Genomic DNA, 25043 nt, shown 5'->3' with positions numbered 1-25043 from the left:
GTGAAACTTGTAAAACTTTGGTTGCACCTACACACAAAATCAAGCCAAAGTAATGATAACCTGGAAAACGATGAATAAACAAAGCTAAATAGTGATAAAACTAGAAAATCAGAATCTAAATATTTTAAAATTATAGAATGTTTTCACAGGCATAATTATTAAAATTAATATTTTTTCATACTTTCTACCATGATCATGCTATGTGAATATTAGAAAACATTTTTATTTTATTTATTTATTTATTTATTTTTTAATATATGAAATTTATTGTCAAATTGGTTTCCATACAACACCCAGTGCTCATCCCAAAAGGTGCCCTCCTCAATACCCATTACCCACCCTCTCCTCCCTCCCACCCCCCATCAACCCTCAGTTTGTTCTCAGTTTTTAACAGTCTCTTATGCTTTGGCTCTCTCCCACTTTAACCTCTTTTTTTTTTTTTTTCTCTTTTTTCCTCCCCCTCCCCCATGGGTTCCTGTGAAGTTTCTCAGGCTCCACATAAGAGTGAAACCATTTGGTATCTGTCTTTCTCTGTATGGCTTATTTCACTTAGCATCACACTCTCCAGTTCCATCCACGTTGCTACAAAAGGCCATATTTCATTTTTTCTCATTGCCACGTAGTATTCCATTGTGTATATAAACCACAATTTCTTTATCCATTCATCAGTTGATGGACATTTAGGCTCTTTCCATAATTTGGCTATTGTTGAGAGTGCTGCTATGAACATTGGGGTACAAGTGCCCCTATGCATCAGTACTCCTGTATCCCTTGGATAAATTCCTAGCAGTGCTATTGCTGGGTCATAGGGTAGGTCTATTTTTAATTTTCTGAGGAACCTCCACACTGCTTTCCAGAGCGGCTGCACCAATTCGCATTCCCACCAACAGTGCAAGAGGGTTCCCGTTTCTCCACATCCTCTCCAGCATCTATAGTCTCCTGATTTGTTCATTTTGGCCACTCTGGCGTGAGGTGATACCTGAGTGTGGTTTTGATTTGTATTTCCCTGATAAGGAGCGACGCTGAACATCTTTTCATGTGCCTGTTGGCCATCCGGATGTCTTCTTTAGAGAAGTGTCTATTCATGTTTTCTGCCCATTTCTTCACTGGGTTATTTGTTTTTCGGGTGTGGAGTTTGGTGAGCTCTTTATAGATTTTGGATACTAACCCTTTGTCTGATATGTCATTTGCAAATATCTTTTCCCATTCCGTTGGTTGCCTTTTAGTTTTGTTGGTTGTTTCCTTTGCTGTGCAGAAGCTTTTTATCTTCATAAGGTCCCAGTAATTCACGTTTGCTTTTAATTCCCTTGCCTTTGGGGATGTGTCGAGTAAGAGATTGCTACGGCTGAGGTCAGAGAGGTCTAGAAAACATTTTTAAATTTAGGTCATGAGCAAATAAACTGCACAGATACATTTCCTGCTAAGCAGCCTACTCAAACTTGGGCAGAAGCTAGAGTTGGTAACAGGTCCTAGACAAGAAGGTGAAAGGTCCGCACTTCTGCAGGACGTGGTACACCACCCCAATACTGATGGGTCATGTTCTGCTGATCAATCTCACTCACAGCTCCCAAAGAAGAATGGACATGCTCTTACTCTCAACAGCAGCCCTTCTAAGGAAGTTTGAAAATTGGGTACTTGGTATCAGCAGTGAACTGGCTTCTACATTTTGGGTTGCTTTTGGGGGTTTCTCCTCTCAGGTCTGTCTGCCTGTTATTGCTTTTCCCCTGCTACCCCTTCTCTCGTTTTCATTCTCCTTTTCTTTCTCTCTCTCTTTCTCTCTTTCTCTCTTTCTTCTTTCAGTTAATGACATTCTAAGGTAAAGTGGGCATTACCAGAATACATATCTCTGCTCTAGTAAGAAAGGAAGTCATTATGCTTAATTATGGGTTTCTGCTACTGTCAGGGCTCCCCCCAAAACTAAGAAAGATTCTTTCTTTACTGGCTTAGTCATTTCTTTAAAAATTCTCATTCCTCAACATGGCTTATATCAGTAAGGAGGGGTTCTTACTGACCAGTACCAGTTACTAGGGAAAACTAGGAAATGCTTGTCAAAAACAACAATGATTCCATGTATTTGAGATGTGTGTATTTCATGATTCTTCTATCGTATTTTTATGCTATATACTATAAACAGTCCTACAAATTTAAGACATTATTAGAACTATATATGTATTACCATTTTTTATTTTAATCTAAGTAGGTCACAGAAGGAATATCTAAACTTTGATTTTAAATTTTCATTGTAGTTTTTTTTGAAGATTTCATTTTTAAGTAATCTCTCTACCCAATATAGGGCTCAAACTTACAACCCCAATATCAAGAGTCACATATTCTACTGACTGAGTCAACCAGATGCCCCTAATTTTAATGTGGTTTTAAAGCTCAACTTTAAGGATCAAACTCTAAGTACGTTAAAGTAATTTCGTAGTTGGTACTAAAACAATACACAGATTTAGAATTAAGTGCATGCTATGAATCAAAATAAATTCCCTGAGTTGGGAGTGATTATAATGTGTCTAAGTCAATCAACTAAACAATATCTCTGGGGCACCTGGGTGGCTCAGTCGGTTAAGCATCCGACTTTGGCTCAGGTCATGATCTCACAGTTCATGAGTCCAATCCCTGAGTCGAGCTCTGTACTGACAGCACAGAGCCTGGAGCCTGCTTAAGCTCTGTCTGTTTTTCTCTCTCTCTGCCCCTCCTCCACTCATGCTCTATTTATCTCTCTCTCTCAAAAATAAATAAACATAAAACAAAACCCAACATCTCTTATTAACACAAGAATCGCTATAATAATAAGCTCATGATTTCCTTTCAGAGAGTCTCGTAAACCTCTGTACTTACTTACCAATCATGGGCCCTCCTTAGTAACAAGTTGTGAGATGAAGTGAAAGAAGCAAACCCCCAATAATATCACAAGAGCAACCATACACTTGTCCTGAAAACCCATCTTGTCATCTTAGGCTAGAGTTCTTCCTCTCCCATTTCCACGTCCCTAGTGGGCATGTCATCCACATTCTCACACTCTGCTGTGACTTCCCTTTGCCCAGCTCTCTCCTTGTTAGGATGTCAGATCTTAGAGAATAAAGTCCCCTTCTGATTTTTTCCCTAAATCCCTTATATTTCCACGGTGTGTGGTAAAATTCACTAAGTCAACTAAAATACGAGTAAATGAGAGATTTCGTTCTAATTTGAGATTCATTCAAAACCTGGTCTTCAGGAACTCAGAGAAGTTAATCATAAATATATATGATAAATCGAAGTTAGGTCAAAAGTTTAATGTCCATTATTCCCATTACTGTGGCCCTCTTAAAGACAGGTATGAATTGGCCATCTTTGTAATCCTTAAATTACTTAAAAAAAATTTTTTTTAATGTTTACTTTTCAGAGAGACAGAGAGTGAACAGGGGACGGGCAGAGAGAGAGGGAGACACAGACTCTGAAGCAGGCTCCAGGCTCCGAGCTGTCAGCACAGAGCCCGTTGAGGGGCTTGAACCAACGAACTGTGAGATCATGACCTGAGCCGAAGTCTGACACTTAACCGACTGAGCCACCCAGGCGCCCCTGTAATCCCTATAAACTTCAGAATATAGAACATGGGAAGAGTTCCATCAATACATTATACAATAAATCCTTTTAGATTCTCAAGCTAGGCTACCAAGAGTGTGGCATTCTTGAAGGAATGTCCTATGCCTTTCATGGTATTAGCAGTTTAATGTATCAAACCCATACTGGGGTGCCTGGGTGGCTCAGTCGGTTAAGCGTCTGACATCAGCTCAGGTCATGATCTCATGGTCTGTGAGTTCGAGCCCCGCATCGGGCTCTGTGCTGACAGCTCAGTGCTGGAGCCTGCTTCAGATTCTGTGTCTCCCTCTCTATCTATCCCTCCTCCACTCACACTCTGTCTCTCTAAGATGAATAAATGTTAAAAATAAATAAATAAAAACCAAACTAATTTTATACCTGAGAACGACTTTCTCTTTGACCAAAAAAAAAAAAAAAAAAAAAAATCAGTATATTATGATTACCCTAAATCATGATTAATTATTTGTTAATATCATAGTACACTGGTAAAGTAAGGCAGAATGTACTTAAGTGGTGATATGGGATTCCTGTTGGTTTCAGAATCAGGAATGCTTTGAGAAGAGCAGAAAAGAAAAGAGTAAATTATGTTGCAAGCCACATGTTAATATAGGGAAGAGATGGGATTAAAAATGAAATAAGTGATGTTTTTTGAGGGGAATATTATTGAACTGGGAGAACATTTACACCTTTCTTTTTCATCTCTGAAAATAATACTTGGTGAGCAGGGCCAGAGAGGCTGTTGATCAATCATAACTAGGATCTTTTGGCTCAGGACCCATTTTTTGCTCCCTGGGGAACACATGGTATTGTATAAGATGTTGTTCAACCCACTCATTTTTAAGTAAACCGAACAATACCTAGACTTTCAAGATATAATGTGAGAAATACCTGAATTATTTCATCATTCCATCATAAAGTGCAATCCCAAACCTTTTTGTTTTGCTCTGATTCCTCTTTTTTCCCCCTTTGTCTTTACTTCCTTTCTCCCACAAGTAGTATCAAAAAGTAGAAAAACGTGGCACTTTGTTCTTAAGAGATTGATTAGGGCACTCCAAATTCTAGCAGGAGAGTGTAAAAGAAGGGACACTGACTTGCTCTCACCATAGATAAGGTAGAGCTGAATTCCTGATTCCATAACAAGGTTGACAAAAAGATTTCATTTCCACATGAACTCTGTGAGAAATGTAAAGAAATGTAAAGAAACTCGGTAAAGAAATATTTTCAAGTCAGGCTTTGACTTGGATGAAAGAGGGGAAATGATCATTTAGAACACAGATATTTGCCTCCTCTGCTCTATGATGTCAATACTGCATTTGCACATTGACAGTGCAAGAATCTGAAGCTTCTGTATGCAACTACCATCTTATATTACCTCCTTATAAAAATTAGATACTGGGAAATTTTATTACAAATATTTCCAAAACATTAATATAGGCAGTGCTTTTGGATTTCAATGCTGGATCAGCTCCCAGGTGTTTATTCCAAGGACAAGGCTGACTATAGCTGTTCTTAAAGCTCTTTTGCTTGCTTTCAAAATTTTAAGAGATTCCTTGACCATCAGAACACTTTCATGATTAAAGCGAGTGTCCAAACTGATGACAGCCAGTTATTTCTTCAATAAAAATGGCTAAGAGATACTCACAGTGCTTCAACATAGAGGCATCAATGGAAAGGAACATAAACTTCAGCCGAGTTTCCTCAGCAGATGTCAAATTGTATTGAATGTCATATTTTCAACGTTAAGCATAGTGTCTGGAACATAGTAGATGTTCAGTAAGTATTTTCAGAAACACATAGTCATCGGGCTTAGGCACCATGATTCCTGGTCCCGTGTCATTTCCCATTCCAGGACAGACAAGCTTAGCACCCAACATTCACATCCAAGTGAAATAACAACAAACGGTTAAGTTTAGATTCGAGAGGGTAGGGTGGAGAATACACTGAAGGGAACTGCGTATTCTTGCAGAAGGTGGTTTAGAATAGCATGAGAATGGAAGGGAGTCTTTCTGAGACAGTAAGAAAATCTTCACAGATTGTCACCATCCTATAGAAAGTGAGAAATAAGCTGTAACAGAAATTCTGAAAGATTCTTAGTTGATATGCCTATTGTATCTTGTAACTGAATGAATTTCATAAGAGGCCATAATCCTTCCACTTTTCATGACAGACAGAGATCATACCCTGAAATGTTCATTGTAACTATTCATCAATATGCTGTTTTTCCTAATCCAATTTTTTTTCAGGGTAACTAATGGCAGAAACAGAACTACTCTTCCTAAATCTAATGTATCTCGTGGTACACCAGCAAGTCCATGGGATTTAATCTTATGTTTGCCACATATTAGCTGTGTGGCCATGTGCGACTTCCTTCTCAGTCTGTTCCTTTCCTGTGAAACAGACTTCTGCCTCAAAGCATTAATATAAGAATTATGTGATATAACATATATGCAGTGACTAGCACATGGATGGACACACAACAGGCTCTGAACTATTATCAACTCTTTTCAGCTACTTTGATAAAACTTCTATACTCTTAAGAGAACAAGTAATGCAGCCACACTGCTGGCTCAAATTCCAGCTAAGTTAAACACCTGTTTTACACTACGAAATGCTCATCTTACACTGTTAAGTAAACTACTTGTCACGCTAGGCCTCATTTCCTTACCCATAGAATAGAGTGGATAGTACCTTCTTTGGTGGGTTTTCAAGAGAATTAGACGGGTTAATGCATATCAAGCACACAGTGATGAGCCAAACACAGGAAGTTCAATTACAAATCCTTCATGCTTTCAGACAGGTATCTTTAAGTGCTCAATAAACACAGGATAACATCTTTTCCTTTACTGAGAAGTTAAATAGATTTAAATATGACAAAATATTCTTGGCAGAAATAAAATTCAAATATATGAAGGTTTATATCTGTTGAGTATCATTCACATCAAGGATTTTTAACTTGGCTGAAGAAAGGAATATCGTATAATTTCAAAAAAGCCTTGACTGCCACATTTGTGACTGACTACAAAAGGTGTTGTTGTTGTTCTTGTTGTTCTTGTTGTTGTTGTTTTTCCCAAGACTAGGTCTGAAGCAAAGTTCAGAAACTCCCCATCCCTTTTTTACTTTTTGATATCAAATCACGACATTCTTAAAGACAATGTGGTTCTCAAGCACCACAGAGGACTCCGATTATATGAGGAAAATTATAAGAATTACATCTAAAACATTACATTTAGATAGAATATTCTCATACATGCGTTCATTGTTCGGCTATATTATATAGTGTTTTTTGAGTATATAAATTAAGTTTTGCAAAACATGATTTTATATGGACCATATGCTAACGTAACTGCTATGTGTGATTTAAATTCTAGAGTACTGTTGTCTAAATGGGTATAAGTGCCTCTGAGTGGGTGATTTCTTCACATCTGGGAAGAGTTATGACTAATTGCAAGCTGTTCAATGTGGTATATACCACCGACTCACTTGTCTTGGAGCAATGTGCTAGAAACAGAAAAGCATCATTCAAAGTATAAGTGGTCTAAAGGAGGCATTATACCAAGGAGAGTATTATATTATTTATTTACTTATTTATTTTTCCAAAGATAGTAATATTTTTTAATGTTTATTCAATTTTGAGAGAAAGAGAGACAGAGCATGAGCAGGGGAGGAGCAGAGAGAGAGAGAGAGAGAGAGAGAGACAGATTCCAAAGCAGGCTCCAGGCTCTGAGGTGTCAGCACAGAGCCTGATGCGGGCTCGAACCCACGAACTGTGAGATCATGACCTGAGCCAAAATCGGACACTTAACCAACCGAGCCACCCAGGTGCCCCATCAAAGACAGTATTTTAAAAGACAGTATTTTCCTCAGTAAGGAAATAGGAATTTACTGTTTTATCCTCAATTTTCTTATTGCTTTCAGTGACTAACATCTTAAAGCTGCTTCTTTCTTATTATAGCAGGCCATAGTATATTTCATAATATGTAAAATATGGTGGATAGAAAGATGCAATTTGAACTACATCTAAATAAAATTCTTTTTAGGGGTGACTGGTTGGCTCAGTTGGTTAAGCGTCCAACTTCGGCTCAGGTCATGATCTTACGGTTCATGGGTCTGAGCCCCGCATCAGGCTCTGTGCTGACAGCTCAGAGCCTGGAGCCTGCTTTGGATTCTGTGTCTCCCTTTCCTCTCTCTGTCCATCCCCCACTCATGCTCTGTCTCTTTCTCTCTCTCTTTCTCTCTCAAAAATAAACATCAAAAAAATTATTTTCAGTTGTCATGAATATCTATAATTTTATAAGCATAATAACATAAACAATAAAAAATTGCTAATGCTATGTCAGGAGCAAATGCAAATTCAGAGACTAACAATTATGTGAATTTGATAATTCATTTTTCTAAATTTATGCCCTTGTTATGTTGAATGTATAGATATAACATGATTCAAAAGAAATCCACCTAAGTACTGAACTGTAAGGAAAGGGTGTTAAATTTGACTTTTCCTGTCTTATGTTTAGTAGGAACACTGATATCACATGCATAAATTGTATTGGAATGTCTTAGAACTCCTTAGGATCAGAAAAAGTAGCAAAAAAGGAGGGAGGCAGATTGGTATATGTCTTATCTTTTTTTGTTTGTTTGTTTTTTAGTATACACTATAGCAAGTACTCCTCTAAACAACACGACCAGTCCTAATTTATATAGGAGAAAATGGGAAATTTAGAGAAGTAAAAATTATGGCAAAAATCATACGTACAAATCATAAGAAGCATCATTTGAATTCAAGCTGCTTGACTCTTCCACTCAAGTTCTTGACCACTTATCTCTCTCATTGTTAGTCTGGGGCCATCTTGTGTTGCTATATTCAGTCTGTAGTCAAGGTCGTTTTAGGCAAGTAGACTAGAAGTGTATGATTGGCTGTAAGTGTACAGCTGTGTCTGTAATATCCATCGGTTCACAGCTAAAATATGCTTTGATATCTTTTGAATAGGTCTAAATTGAGCTAATGTTAGTGAATTAAACTCACTTTACCTAAAAGGAAAAAGAACTTGAATCTTTACATTCATCTAAACTTTGGGAGAATTATTTGAAAAATGAATTGAGAACTATTGGTACAACCAAGTAGATAGTGGAGATTATGTAGGTAAGGAACAAAAACCTTGTGCTGGATAATGGACAGTCCTTAATTTCACTCATCTGAAGTTAGGGTAGGGAGCTACTTGTGTTTTATAAAAACATTAGTCACCAAGTATTGAGCCTACTATATAGCAACCCCCGTAGGAGGAACTAACCATGCAGAATTGCTAATCCTCATGACATTCCTACCTGCCAAATAGCTATCTTAGCTCTACTACTCCTACTGTGTGACCTTGAACACCAGCTAGCTTTTCTCCTTCCGCTTCCTCATCTATGAAATTACAATAACAGAAACTTGTCTTTACGAATATTATGACCTGAGCCTAAATCAAGAGTCAGATGCTTAACCAACCGAGCCACCCAGGTGCCCCCAAACAAAACACTTTAAATAGTATCTGGCAAAGAATAAGCATTTAAATAATGGCACTTAATATTTTGGGTTCGTACATAAGGAAATTGAAACACATTGAAATTAGTTTGCCCACGATCACTATGTGAACAGTCTTAAGATTCAAACCCAATTCTGTGATTCCATATTTTTATTTCACAAAGTGTGTGTCTCACTATGACTTTAAATTATGACAGTGAATTATAAAACAATTAAAACACTACAAACCTAACACACATCTTCCCTATACATAAATCAAGAACTATGAACTTTTACCATGTATTATTGTATTTTTAAGACACCATTTTGAGATATTTCATAATGAGAGGGTATTCACTAAACCTCCCTTATTTTTCAAAAAAATTATATAGTAATAAATAGGACCTAAAATACCTATAGCAAATATAAAGAATTGATAGCATTTAAGGTATTTACAAGGGTCAAGACAGAACAACTAAAGACAATGTCTGAGAGCTCTTCTCTATAAGTCTCCTAACTCATTTATTGGAGTGTCCATAAATGAGACAAGGTAGTTAACTTCCATTAGGAGCTTCATCATACCTTAAAAACAAAGGATTAGGGGGTTATAATTAATATTAGAAACACGCTAAAGTTATATTTTCATTAAGACTAAATGCATGTATCATCAGCTAAGTATATCTAGGATCTGTGTAGTTTGCCACTAATAATAATAGTTAAGCCCTATTTACAACTTGCTATAGTCCACATACTGAAATTCATTATCTCAATCACTGCTTATATTTTTATTTTATTTTATAAAACTGCCTCCCAATGAGCTCAGTTGTTAGAATCCTGCAGGATGCATGTTGGCTAAAAACATAGATTCTTAGTCTCCTCCCCAGAATGAGATGAGACTGTAAATCTGGAGGGAGTGAGTAATTTGCATTTAACAAGAACTTCAGGTGATTATTTAAATCTTTAAAACGTAGGTCTTAGAATTCAGAGAAATGAGCTAAAGCAGAGAAATACAGCAAAGAAATTGCTCAAGATACCACTGAGGGATGGAAACTGGGTTTAAACTGGACTTGTGTGTGTATTTGCAAAGCCGCCCAACCCCTCTCCCTCCACCTAAATTGCTTTTAATAGTGCTCCAAAGCCAAATAAAATATATACACTTTCGGGAGTTATTTTGAGAGATGTCTTTTGGTCAGCCTACTAACTTTCTAGAAATGTTATGATAAAAAGTGCACTGAGACTAATACAATGCATTTGCAAAACAGTTTCACATCCACCCAATTTCATGCACGTGGAAGTCCTCTCCTCCAAGGCCAACTGTGTCTCAGTTACAGTGAAGTTGTGAATATAGGGACTCATGTTTTGGTGAACCAGGATCCTGCAGCTGGTGCTGGTTTCTTACATGCCTGTTGAGTTGAAACCAACCAGAACTTAAAGTAATTGTTGCTTTGCAATGCAACTCAGCAGGAAAGGCAGTGACTAAGGGGACAGACAGGTTGGACAGACAGGTTGCCTGCTAGGTTTAGAATAGGATTTCACACTTCTGCAACTTCTGATGAATGGCAGAGTCAGAAGGTAAAATGGAGATTATTCATTTTCCTAAGGCCACAGAATGGACAGTGATTTACCCATGATCTAGCTCAGAAATCTACCTTGAACTCTGATAGTTTTACAGAGAAGAGGTAGAACAAGGGGACAAGCTACAAACAGCTATGGTGGAAATCAAATGGGAATGAGATGACTCCCAGCTGCTGAGGACAATAGTCCTCCAAAGAGCTTGCAGCCAGTAGTCTTCCTTATGGGATGCAGAACAATTAGAATGTGGACTTTGACTTTCACCACTGTTGTTTAACAGTGTTGGAAGTCCTAGCCTCAGCAATCAGACAACAAAATGAAATAAAAGGTATCCAAATTGGCAAAGAAGAAGCCAAACCTTCACTTTTCTCAGATGACATGATCTCTACATGGAAAACCTGAAAGACTACACCAACAAATTGTTAGAACTGATACATGAATTCAGCAATGTTGCAGGATACAAATGTACAGAAATCAGTTGCATTTCTCCACACCAATAATAAAGCAACAGAAAGAGCTATCAAGGAAGTGATCCCATTTACAGTTGCACCAACAACCATAAAACACCTAGGAATAAATCTAACCAAAGAGGTAAAAGAACTGTATGCTGAAAACTACAGAAAACTTATGAAAGAAATTGAAGAAGACACAAAGAAATGGAAAAACATTCCATGCTCATGGATTGGAAGAACAAATATTGTTAAAATGTCGATACTACCCAAAGCACTCTATACATTCAATGCAATCCCAATCAAAATAGCAAGAACATTCTTCTCAGAATGAGAACAAACAATCATAAAATTTGTATGAAACCACAAAAGATCCCAAATAGCCAAAGTAATGTTGAAAAAGAAAACCAAAGCTGGAGGCATCACAATCCCAGACTTTAGTCTGTATTACAAAGCCATAATCATCAAGACAGTATGGTATAAGCACAAATAACAGACATATAGACCAATGGAACAGAAGAGAGAACCCAGAACTGGACCCACAATGTATGCAGTATGGTCAAACTAATCTTTGACAAAGCAGGAAACAGTATCCAATGGAAAAAAGACAGTCTCTTTAGCAAATGGTGCTGGGATATCTGGATAGCAACATGCAGAATGATGAAACTGGACCACTTTCTTACAGCATACACAAAAATAAACTCAAATAGATGAAAGACCTATATGTGAGACAGGAAACCATCAAAATCCTTGGAGAAAACAGGCAACAACCTCTTTGACCTCAGCTGCAACAACTTCTTACTTGACATGTCTCTGAAGGCAAGGGAAATAAAAGCCAAAATGAACTATTGGGACCTCATCAAGATAAAAAGCTTCTGCACAGCCAAGGAAACAATCAACAAAACTAAAAGGCAAATGACAGAATGGGAGAAGATATTTGCAAATGACATATCGGATAAAGGGTTAGTATCCCAAATCTATAAAGAACTTACCAAACTCAACACCCAAAAAACAAATGATCCAGTGAAGAAATAGGCAGAATACATGAATAGACACTTTTCCAAAGAAAACAACCAGCTGGCCAACAGACACATGAAAAGATGCTCAACATCGCTCATCATGAGGGAAATACAAATCAAAATCACATTGAGATACCACCTCACATTGGTCAGAGTGGCTAAAATTAACAACTCAGGAAACAACAGATGTTGGCAAGGATGTGGAGAAAGGGGAACCCTCTTGCACTATTGATGGGAATTAAAACTGGTGCAGCCACTCTGGAAAACAGTGTGGAGGTTCCTCAAAAAATTAAAAATATAATTACCCTACAACCCAACAATAGCACTACTAGGAATTTATCCAAAGTATATAGGAGTGCTAATTCATAGGGGCACATGTACCCCAATGTTTATAGCAGCATTATCAACAATAGCCAAATTATGGAAAGAGCCCAAATATTCATCAACTGATGAATGGATAAAAAAGATGTCGTTTACATATATAGTGGAATACTACTTGGCAATGAAAAAGAATGAAATCTTGTCATTTGCAACAACACGGATGGAACTGGAGGGTATTATGCTAAGTGAAATAAGTCAGTCAGAGATCATATGTTTTCACTCTTATGTGGAGTTTGAGAAACTTAACAGAAGACCATGGGTGAAGGGAAGGAAAAAAAAATAGTTACAAACTGAGAGGGAGTGAAACCATAAGAGACTCTTAAATACAGAAAACAAACTGAGGGTTGATGGGGGGATGGGGAGAGGAGAAAATGGGTGATGGACATTGTTGGGATGAGCACTGGGTATTGTATGTAAGTGATGAATCATGGGAATCTACTCCCGAAGCCAAGAGCACACTGTAAACACTGTATGTTAGCTAACTTAACAATAAATTATATTTAGAAAAATGTGGACTTTGGAGTCAGGGAGGTTCAAACCCTAGTTCTACCACTTATTAAGAGTTAATGCATATAACACCTAAACCTCAATTCTCTCACCAGTCACCCCAAGACTTTAGCTCATTAGAATCCTTAACAAATGTGATGTTTTGGATAACTGAACTTCTAGATAAGTTTGAAACACTTATACTTTTATCTTATAATTACTCTAGATGGAAATTCTTTTAAATCTTATCACTTCTCTTCATTCCTAAATAGAGGACATGTATTATCACAAACTCTATAGTATTTTTGTTAAAGTCATCATTTTAAACCTCAGTGTTCTCACTTTGAAGTAATGCTTCTGAGCCATTTGAGGTATGCAGGATTTTTAAAGAAATGGTCCCGGACACATGTGTTTTCTATTTGGGTTGAACTATCCACATTCTTTTCATAGCTTGGCTCTCCCTCTCTAGGAGATTATCATTGGGAAGCTAGAGTTGTATATATGTAAGATATCTACTGAGGAAATAAATAAAGAGAAGGGTGAACATTAAGGGACAGAGTAGAAGATCTCAGGGTCTCACAATTAGATTAGATGTCCATCCTTTGTGATGATCAGGTTGATATTCAGTATCAGCCTGAGAGAAGTATAATTTCTGTCCCTAAAATATCGTCTATCAACTTTTTTCTCCTATGTAGCAGGAATTATTTTAATGAGAGACAATGCTTTCTCTGTAGTCATAAGTAAAAGAATCAACTGTCGGGGTGCCTGGGTGTCTTAGTCAGTTAAGCATCTGACTTTGGCTCAGGTCATGATCTCACAGTTCATGGGTTTGAGCCCCAAGTCGGGCTCTGCAGCTCGGAGCCTGTAGCCTGCTTTGGATTCTTTGCCTCCCTCTCTTTATCTGCCCCTCCCCTGTTTGTTCTTTCTCTTTCTCTCTTAAAACAAATAAACAAACAAACAAACATTAAAAAAGACTAATAAAAAGAAAAAAGAATCAACTGTCAAAATACCAGGGAGAGTCAGTATACCTGTGTGAATGCATTTCTGTCAGTATATAAATGGCTTCGCATTTTTTTTTTTCTGGTTTCGCCAGGGGATGAGTATAGGGAAGTTCTAGATCCTAAATATATTAGTGACAGGAAAATGAGGCTTAAATAGTGGACATCTGGGATTCTGAAACTAGATATTTCCCGCAATATTGTCCCTGCAGGGTACTGTAAACTAAGAACTGGACACAAATCAGGATGGCTGCTAAGAGGCTTTACAGGTGGGCACCTGCAATAGCAAGTAAGTTATTTTTAGAAAAGGAAAATATAAGGGCTTTGTGATCTGTGAATTCCCCTATAAGTGTACAGATTATTATTATTAAACCACTTTTTGAGTAGGAAGTGTTTGATTCCATGGAATTATTAAAAACATTCTTTTCATGTTTAACCAAATGTCCCTGAGAATAATGATGAATCACTTAACAGCTTCAGCAAATCCCATTAAGCCCAAGCCTTTTAGGGACAGTCTGTGTTTGATGTGACCTATGGTTTCCCTGAAAGTCTTACTGGTTGTATTGGTAAATAACAGCCACCAGAAGCCAGAACTCACATTGTCCTTTTCTTGCCCACTTTTGCGTGATACATGAATCCATCCTCAATCAAGTGAACAGAGCAAGCCAGGCTGGGAAGCACAGTTGGACTTTGACCAGATATCATTGCTGATTTGCCAGCTAATGTGTTCCTCCAATATGTGCTAAGGCAAAGGCAAATGCACACTCCCAGTTCTCTGTAAGCATAATACACCCCAATTTACCCTTGAGACTTCAGAAATAAAGAAACGGTGGAATACTCTGCCCCCAGGCATCTCACATTTTACTTACTAATTTATTAAGCCTCTTAATAAAACAATCTAATTAGAGTGGAATAAAAATTTTTAAATATTAAAAAAAATTAAAAATATATGTTGGGCTCTTCTTTGGAAAACAAAATTTAGCTGACATTGCCAAGAAACAAAACATCTTCCTAGAAAAATGCAGAGTTGCCTATAATTTGCATAAAGATTGTATTTAGTGAACCTCTCAGACTTCCTACTATACAAAGTTCTCTGAAAAATCTGTTTGCAATAATAGTTTCAAGACTGAAAATCTTTTTTTTTCAAGTTTATTTATTTATTTTGAGAAAGAGAGAAAGCATGAGTCAGGGAGGGGCAGAAAGAGAGGGAGAGAATCCTAAGTAGGCTCTGCATACTGTGGAGCCTGACACAGGGCTCGAACCCACAAACTGTGAGGTCATGACCTGAGCCAAAGTTGGACGCTCAACTGACTGAGCCACCCAGGCACCCCGAGAATGAAAGTGTTCTTGATGATGCCATTGCTAAGCACCATGCCGGGCACACAGCAAGAGCCTGGTATATAGGGGTTGAGTGGAGAGTGAATAAGTACAATTTATTTGCAGTAACATTTTGAAATTATGAAATGAATATCTAAAATTACTCTATGGGAATTTTTGAGAGGTTTTCTGGAGGAATGGGTATATGAGTTGGGTAGTTTGTGGTTGTAACTCAAGACGATTGTCAGAAATCTTTAGAAGGTCTGGAGTCTAATTTTCCTTAAGAATACCCCCCCAAAAAGAATACCCCAAAATGACAAAAGTAAGTAAGACAAAGTAAAATAAAGGTCAAAAACTTAAGAGGGAAGTGCTGAGGGTGTTTTTTACTCCTAAATAGTCAACAAAAGCCAGATGAGTCTGGGAAGAAGAGTGACTATCATATTATTATTATTAATTATTCACTATATTTATGAGCTCCAATTTGTGCCAGATGAACTGCTAAGTACATTACGACCCTGCAATGTCGATATTATCTTCAATTCATAGACACAGTAACTGAAGATTAGATATATTACAGAATAAAACTTGTAAGCAGCATATGTAGAATTAAAATCCAGGGATGAAAACAAAGATCATAGATTAAATTAATGGAGAAATTTGGTTTTATGTACAGTAATTCACTTTACAGATAACGATTCTGGCATCTATATTGATTTGTTGCAAAACGCTGAATAATATCAGTGAGGAAATTTGGATCAGGAATTGATTGCCCCAGAGTTCTCATATAAGGGAAAATCTCCACACCTGCTGAGACTTTAAATATAGAGGGTATCTGTTTTTCAAGTGATGGTAAACATTTTTAAAGTCTTACAAAAGGGGTGTTTTCTGAATATTCAGGCTCTTTCTAGGTATTATAATATTGAAATCAAAATCAAAAACAGATATTAATCTGACTTGATTAAAAGTAATCCCCATAAACTGGTTTACTCAACTACATTATTTCTTAAAAGCGAACTAAATGCAGGGCTTTCCTCTTTGGCCCAGAAAGAAATTATCTCTGCTTTCACATTGCTCCCATCCTTCCCTAAGGAACAGAGAGAAATAGAAAAGGCATAGGGGTCAGGGGTTCAATCTTTTCAATCAAGCTAAGTCCAAGGAAATTAAACACTTTGCTCAAGGTTTTTAAGCTAGTTATGAAGGTGAGCTTACTATTTAGAACTCCCAAGTTCCAGTACAGAATATTCTCTATTTTAATGTTAAGTTTTCTGGTTAATGTTATGGTGAAAACACCCCTGAAAGCTTTTTGTCTCATGCTTCCTGGGTCAGAAAGCATCTAGAATATTATTTTGCTGCTGCTTTGAGGAATTAAAATAGCTAATCATCAGTTTGGTATGTCTTTTTGGAATGCCCATTCAGGGTTAAGAAGCAATTAACCAGAAGCACTTTATTACTGCTTCTTTTCCTATTCCCTCCTCCTCTCCATATTTATCCTTCTACTAAAGTTGCCTTTTGGGCCGACAAGTAAGACTTGAAAATAAATGTCTCATAATGCATCATAAAGGAAACCAAATGTTTTTGGACAATATGAAGAACTAGGATTTGCATAATTTTTATAACTCACTTTGAGCAATGACAGGTGGTCCTTAAATTGGCAATTGTTTGCTTTTAAAAGCAAAATATATATCCATACATAATAAGTTGTGTGAGGACCATTTCAAGGTTCCAAGTTCCAGAAATGAGTCACCTATAGCCGTGTATCAGAGGGAAATATTAATTGTATGAAGCTGGGGCAAAGTTCCTATAATCTTTGTCTTCATTCTGAAAGGGCACATGTGTTTAAAACAATGATTAAAGAGAACATGACTTCTTAAAGCAATGTAATTTTCTTTGGAACACTTAGATTTGACATGGAATCGCACACTAGGTGAAATTTTGGTCTAACTGGACAGTCTCTCATCCCACTCCCATTTCAACATATTTTTTAAGAACCAAGAGAACTTGGACTTCTAACAGAGTACAAAATTATGGAATTTGAAGCTCATTCAGTCCCATATTCTGACTAATGAAGGAATCCCTACTAAATTGTCCCTGGTATGTCCATCCAGTTTTTGCTTTAAGATCTACATAGAAACAACTGTTGACTGTAGATAGATAGATGATAGATAGATAGATAGATAGATAGAGTATAGATAACATGGGGGGAAGGTAGGAATATTTAAGTAAATATTAACTTCACTTTGAATGAGCCAATTTACCATTCCAGAATTCATATATCTTAGGTATCGTATGGTCAACTATAGCATAATTACCATTACCATTATTAAGTCAATAAAATGGCATTGTTGTTTAATATATGTTTCTGGACAAACTCCAAAAAACTGGGGATATGCCTAAAAATAAACATGCTCTATAAAAATACTTTTCAACAAGGTAAGGAATAAGGACCAAAGAGTGAGAATAACTTGGAATATTTCTTAATTTGACTATGAATATATAGACTCATACCATGGCATCCAGGGGGAAACTTGAAGGAGAAGCTAAGAGAGATAATACAAAGCCCCTAGAAGAGGAACCTACCAACAATAACAAAAGCTTGAAACCCAGAATCAAGCATAGGGCACAGGAAAAATTAAGTTTTCCAAGAAAGTTTCAGAGCCCTTTCAACAGGCCAACTTCTGGAACTCTCCTAAAATTCATTTATCTAGGATCGGGTAAAAGCATCTCAAACAAGAGATTTGCTCATGTGAAGCTTCTTAACCATTTGAATCACAGACTGGGGCAAACATGGTCCAGAATTTCTGTCTTCAAAACTCAAAGCACTATTGGGTTAATAAGACAACCCCTACTAAGCTGGTTTACTGCAATGCAATGAAGCAGTCTTAGCAGAGATAATAAATTAAATCAAGTCCCAGAAATGACGAATTCTGCTTCACCCAGGGACCGTGCGGAGGCTCAGAAATCAGACTCATCTTGGATGCAGAGTGAAGAAGCATTAAAAAAAAAGAAGAAGAAGAAAAGAAAAAGAACATTTTTTTTTTTTAACTTCACAGAGTTCTCCACCTCTGCGTCGCATTAGCCTGGAAAGGATGCTCCTACACAACTGCAAGGGCATGCAGAGGGGGATGTGACGCCCTTAGGAAGGGGGGACCAAGATTCCAACTGACCTTTTTGCTGTTTAAAGGACTGAATCGAGCCTGAATGGTGGACCATTTTCACTCTGTGCGTCCCAGCTGGGTTCGGAAGCTGTCCTAGAGGGAGGCGGAGGAATAGTAACCAGACTGTTTGACAGGCTCCCGGGCTCCACACAATCCCTGAGCCTCCGAGAGCGCGCTGCAATCCGACACCTGCTTTAGCCGGCACTTAGCTCCTAAGGCTGCGCGCCCACCGTTGTTATGGCAACGTCGGAGGGCGGTCCAGCGTCCAGCTCCCCTTAGCGGCTACTCCGGGAATTAACCTCGCATCCCCGGAGCGTCCAGTGCCGCAGTGTGGGTGGGCGCTGTGTTGGGTTTGCTGGGAGAGGGAGAGGAGGACTTTTCTTAGCGACTATAAATAAATCCGAACAAATCTCTGGAGCCACTAAGTAATTACCTCTTTTTCAAGTTTGAGGCGAATTATTATATCGGGGTACGGTTTTAATTCACTAAAAGTTGGTCTGTAAACACTGGCACTTGCAGAAGGGCCAAGCTGATCTATTTCTCCCCTGAGAGGAATGCAACAGCAGATGCAGAGACGTTTTTGTCTTTTCCTCTTAAAGTTGCATACAGGAAATATGGATAACTTCCACTTAGCCAGTAGAATGGTTTTATCAGATAAGCTATGTTAAATGTCTAGAACACCACTGCATGTGAGTTATCCTCTTGTACTTCAGCCTTTGAGGCACTGAATGCTATAATAATGGCATGGGGCCATTCATCAGTAACAGGTGCTGCAAAAACACTCTCCACGATACCTAAAGTAATCCTAGCAAAAGCCTTATAAGGTATATAGAATATTATTTTAATATTGTAAAAGAAACTAAGGTCCAAAACAACAAAGAATTCTCAAAATCATAAATAACCATCACCTTATGTTGAGAGAGAAAGACACCTGATATCAAAGAGGTGAAGTAACTATGGGAGGGCCAAACCACACTGGCCAAAATAGAATCAGGAGCCAGTTCAACACATTCTTCTGTCTCTCTTCCTTTTACCTTCCTTTTCCTGCTGCCTGATTCAAACCTTTTAGCTCCTCGTGGAAGATGTAACCTTATTGAACAAGAGCAAAGAGTATATGCTTTCCCGAATTTTGAAGGTTTGTGAGACCAGCTCAGTCAGTTGAGGAATACAAGTAAAGGCAGATGATAAAGAGAAAACAGTTGTTTCAAGATGTTCAAAACCTCACACAGGTTGAGCTACTATCATACACTTTTTGATTTCACCTGTGGTGCATAATACAAGGGCAGTAAAGGGAATGTAGCTTTGAACAAGCAGATGTTCTAGTTAAATATGACTGCATTAAAAAAAACACTCCGAAACTATGATCTCTCATGACATTTCATAGGTTGGCTAGGCTCAGCCTGGTGGTTCTGCCTAGAGTCCTCTTGAGTTTTCAATGGCTAAGCCTGGAGAAGAGAGAAATTGGATTCCACTCCCAGTGAAAGACCTACCAAAGAATTTGCAGCTGTCTTTAATGAAGGATACCAGTGTTTCCAGAAAGAAGATGTTGAACATTCAGTAAAAACTAAGTATGCAGGCACTGAAGAAATACTTGGTTATAAAGAATTAACTTAGTGTGAGTTTTATCTTGAACTGAAGATTCAGAACAAACCTCAGAGACTGTCTCCACAAAGCCTCATTTTACAGCTATTTTATACAAAAGAGCACTGAAACCCAAGACAATAAATGAATTCCTGAGGGTGTTTTTGTTATATTTTGTTCATCTGCAGTTAAAATTCTAATGTAGCTCAACTCATAGGTCATTCCAATTACAATCCAACTCATTGAATTCTAATACCACCCAATCTCTTAGGTGAGGATTAAATTAAATAATATATTTAAAGACGAGTTCATGGCAGGAAGGTAAAGCTCAGTAAATACCAGATACTATTATAATTATTACCCCTGAAGATCTGATCTTCTTTTTATTTTATTTTCGTAAGTTTATTCATTTATTCTGAGAGAGACAGAGACGGCACGAGTGGGGTAGGGACAGAGATACAGGGAGACGGAGCATCCCATGCAGGCTCCATTGCCAGCGCAGAGCCTGACCCGGGGCCTGAACCCATGAAAACACCAGATCATGATCTGAGCCGAAATCAAGATTTGGATGCTTACCTGACTGGGCCACCCAGGGGCCCCCTGATCTTCTTTTAAAAACCCCTTTAAATCACTAAGTTTAGAATCAGAAATATTGTGGAAATATGAACATTAATTCAATTCATAATTGGGAAGGACAATTGAAAGAAGTAAAAGCCTATGGTTCTACTCTACACTTCCAGGCAGAAGGACATCTTCAATTTCCCAGAGCCTCTTCTTTTGCTGATGTCTAATTTTCTCCAACCACAATTCAGCTGGAGGCGAAGATGTGGGCACTGGAGCCAGGAATGAGTTAAGAATTAGAACATCATTAGAAATTAATTATAAAAAACCGTGATTTGGTATTTCTAACACCATCGCACCCTCACCTCAGCAGTGCCAACTATGGTTAAATTATCTTCTCATAAAGTTGATTACTTTTAATTAGAAATATTTTAGGCTGGACTGACAGATTGGCTAGCAGGGAATTCAAAGAACATCTTTGCTTGTTTTAAAATCAGTCTTTTAAGGAAGGTTGCTAGAGGAACAGCTTTCGTAAGGACCCTAGAAAATTTCAAGCACCATCTGCTTTACAGGAAAGGCAATGCAAAGAGAAGGAAAGGCTGTATGTGTATGTGCGTGTGTGTGTTGAAAGTGACAAGGGCAGGGGGTTTGAACAAAGACCTTCCTAAAAAAATAAATCTTCCTATGAACTGATAAGAGGAAATTTTTGAATCTGACATTTCCATTGTGGAAAGGTTAGGAATGAATATATAATAGCTTCATCAAAGATGGCTAAACTGATTTTTTTTAATTTTTTTTACTATTTTTGGTTTTAAATTTCTTTCTTCAAATTTTAAAGATGAGAGAATATTTTATATAATGTTCACTGATGAAACACAATTATCATATGTTATATGATCTTGACTTTGTTTTGCAAAATGGGAAAAAAAAAAGACTGGAAAGAAGCATACCAAAATTTCTAAATAAGTAATTTTGCAAATAGGGATTAAAGCTGATTTTTTTTTATACCTCCATAATTTTTGTCATGTTCTACTTTTTACAAATGATATATACTGATTTGATATGGATTTTATACATATATTCTTAAACTCTCTCCCTATCTATTATGCTACAAAGTAATTTTTCTTTTTCAGTCTTGGACTTTTGTTTTGTTTTGTTTTCTTGCTCAGGTCTCTGCTGCATTCACCCTCCCACAGCTCACCACCTGTCTCATGTCCTCCTTAGGTAATTAATTTATCAGACCACATGCTAACTTTTGCCTCCCAGAAGAGGTAGGAAACTCTGTTTTTACATCACTGGGAGGTTTTTTATTCCTTTGAACTTCGAAATATGAACACTCAGCTCAGCCAATCGTTAGCTTCCCTGTTTTGTGCTCTATCACAGGAAATGTGAGACTTCTGTCATTACCTCTTTGGGTCTTGAATAAATGACTTAATTGAAATTGGGTTGCCAATTCTGCTCTCATTACCTAAATGGTAACTGAAATAAAGCAATTCTCTTTTCAGTCATTCCCTCTATAGAAAACCCAATTATTTAAGGTATTAAAAGGCAAAACGATGAGCGACTGGGTGGCTCATTTGGTTAAGTGTCCAACTCTTGGTTTCAGCTCAGGTCATGATCTCATGGTTCATGACATAGAGGCCCCACATTCAACTCTGTGCTGACAGTTCAGAGCCTGCTTGGGATGCTCTCTCTACCTCTCTCTCTGCCCTTCCCCTACATGCATGTGCTCTTTTTCTCTCTCTCTCAAAATAAATAAGCATTTAAACAAAATAAAAGGCAAAATGAAATAACCAAGTCACATTGGTAATGGGTTTATTTGAGAAGAGTAAGGAAGACAGAAGGGGAGAGCTCCCCCAGAGACATTATTATAGAGAGACTCTGATCTCCCTGAGAGTGGACTGAATGTTGACTGTTTCTTCAGAGACCAGTATAGTTCCTTTCACACAAGCTGAATGAATACTTACTAATGAATAAGAAACGAAAGCAATTAATTTAAAATTTTAAAATGACTTCAAGAAAAATGCTGCTTTAGTGGCTTGAGTAGCTGTCTTCTTCCTTATGCAAAACCAAGGGGAATTATATTAAAATCATTTATATATTTTATGCTTATATATATTTATATTTAATATATGAACTACTTTCTTGGTGCGAGTTGCTATCCATACTCTATTAGAAGCACAAACAAGCTTTTCAGAAAACCCAGTGCTGGATACGTGAAGGGTGGAGTACAATTTAACGGTTGTTTCCCCCAAAGCCTAGTGTAGCTGACCACACGTGACAGTAAAAGAACAGGTGAGTCCTTCTGACAGCCAGGCTAGATGCTCAGAGATGCATTCAGGAATGACAGGTCCTAAGGGATGTAAGTGCCGAAGAGAAAGCAATGGAGGAAAATCAGCAGCTTCCACCTAATCCGAACCCAGCCTGAGGTGCTCTTATCACACAGTATTTTGTTGTTTTTACTTTTTTTAATGCTTATTTTGTTGAGAGAGAGTGAGAGAGTGAGCACTATTGGGGGAGGGTCAGAGACAGAGGTTGAGAAAGAGAATTCCAAGCAGGCTCCATGCTGTCTGCACAGAGCCCCACACCCGGCTCAAATCCCACGATCCACGAGTGCTGGAAGCCGAGCTATCACAGCCTGAGTGGCAGGGCCCGGGCTGTGGACGGATTGGTGACTGCAAGGCGGCCCACGGACAGAGAAGCTTCTTGTACTCCCGCCTCTAGGTAATTTGACCTTAATAAAAGTACCTGGGGTATTGTCTGTTGGGGAACTGCCCTCGACAGGCCCCCTGGGAAAAGAACCATTAGGAAAGAAAATAAGGTTCCGCAAGAAATTGTGCGGCCTTACATTTAGCCCTTGCCATCCCCTATGGAGACTCCTCTACTTACAGGAAGGATAGCCTCATGCGTTTGCCAGCAAAGAGGCCGACAAAGGAGAAACATGGATTTGAAAGCCTCACTCTGGCAACTAAGCAGTGTATCTCTGGGCACAGGCGACTTCAACCGCTAGGCCCGCCTGGCCCCTCGGAGGCATTCCAGATGATGATGATTGAAGGTACAGAATGGTTCATTAGTCCCTAGGTGCATTGTCTCTCTGAGAATGTGTGAGGCATGGGTTTCTAAGGCCCTTCCAGCCCCTTCCTGGCACCTCGGACCGAGGCAAACACATTGTTCTTCTGGCCTCATGTGGTTAGGAGGTCATGTCCCTATAACTGTTCCACCTGAGGTGTTGAGAGATAGATGACCTTTCATGAAAACAGCAAAGCAAATGCTTTATAGATTATAGATAAATGCAGATGCATAATGGAATAATGTAAGAAATTAATCAATAATCATGAGGGAACATTACAAGAAAATCGCCACGTTATTTCTTAAAGGTTGATTACACATCGAAACATTTTTAAAATTAGGTAATGTTAGAAAAACATAGATGCCAAGGAAATCACTAGCAGATATAACGCCACATTTGCTACAATAAATCGGCCAAATCAACGCACTGCTGTTGTCTGTGTCCATTTTTATTTTTGTTTTATTTTACTTTTTTTCACTTTTTCACTGACGCCGTTTATGCTTCAGGAACCCCTGAACCCGCTGGAGCTGGACTCCGGCACATGAGATCATTACCAGAACTGAAATCAAGAGTAGGGTGCTTAACTGACTGAGCCACCCAGGCACCCCATTATCACGTAGTATTTTGAAAAGACAGGGACACAAAATGATTTGCTTAAGAAGACAGCATTAAGATGCGTGGAAAAAAGTAGTTGATGGTGGAATAAACATTTTATAATATTATGTCTCTGTGGAAAACTTATCATCACTCAGGATGCCTATAGAATAGAGACCATGTTTATTGTTCTACTTTCAAGAAGCCCCATGATCTGCCCTCAACACACTCTAATCTTGTTTCTAAGACTCTCTTACACTCCGTTTTGTTCCTCCAATGGTTTTCTTCCTCATAGGCCTCTCTTCTTTTGCTGCTGCTGTTTTCTGCATTTGAAATGCTCATCCTAAAACTCCCATCCTATTCAAGTTTTCTCAACCCCTACTCTCCTTTAAGTCCCCAAAGCAATGCCATTTCCACGATGAAGCCTTCCTTTTTTCACATCCACCCACTATAAAGCAAGTTAGATGTGAATTTAATCTCCTATAATTCCTATAGAATATGACTAACATCATTTCATGGCATTTTACCATGTTTGTATTGTGCATTATATATGCATGCTTTTGAAAGTAGGCACAAACTTTTCTCTTGTTTGCTAAGAGTCTAATAATAAGATATTCAAATATCAGTCCAGTGTATTAATTGCCTTTCAAAATTAGCATGTAAGACTATGGCTTTATATTGCTCTGTGATTTTATTTACTCCAGGCAGATAATTTCATAAAGACTAATTTTGCTTTGTTTAGAAAATCTAGGATTATAATAACTATTGATTTATTTTC

The 25043-nt window shown here is 38.0% G+C and overlaps 1 protein-coding gene across 2 annotated transcripts in view; it reads right to left on the bottom strand.

Annotated features, from left to right (window-relative positions):
* Positions 1 to 25043, bottom strand: part of ANO3 (anoctamin 3) — a 424570-nt gene that overhangs the window by 258287 nt on the left and 141240 nt on the right. Inside the window, exon 1 of one of the 2 annotated variants that reach the window (XM_045484807.1) lies at positions 18469 to 18682. The exons of the other annotated variant lie outside the window; for it this stretch is intronic. Coding sequence (XP_045340763.1) covers positions 18469 to 18514 — 46 coding nt within the window. The 5' untranslated portion in view covers positions 18515 to 18682. Of the gene's footprint in view, positions 1 to 18468; positions 18683 to 25043 lie in introns of those variants that run through there. 2 annotated transcript variants of the gene reach the window in all.

The sequence above is a fragment of the Leopardus geoffroyi genome, chromosome D1 (genome assembly GCF_018350155.1).
Source record: "Leopardus geoffroyi isolate Oge1 chromosome D1, O.geoffroyi_Oge1_pat1.0, whole genome shotgun sequence".
Lineage (NCBI taxonomy): Eukaryota > Metazoa > Chordata > Mammalia > Carnivora > Felidae > Leopardus > Leopardus geoffroyi.
This window is presented reverse-complemented; position numbering and strand designations above follow the sequence as displayed.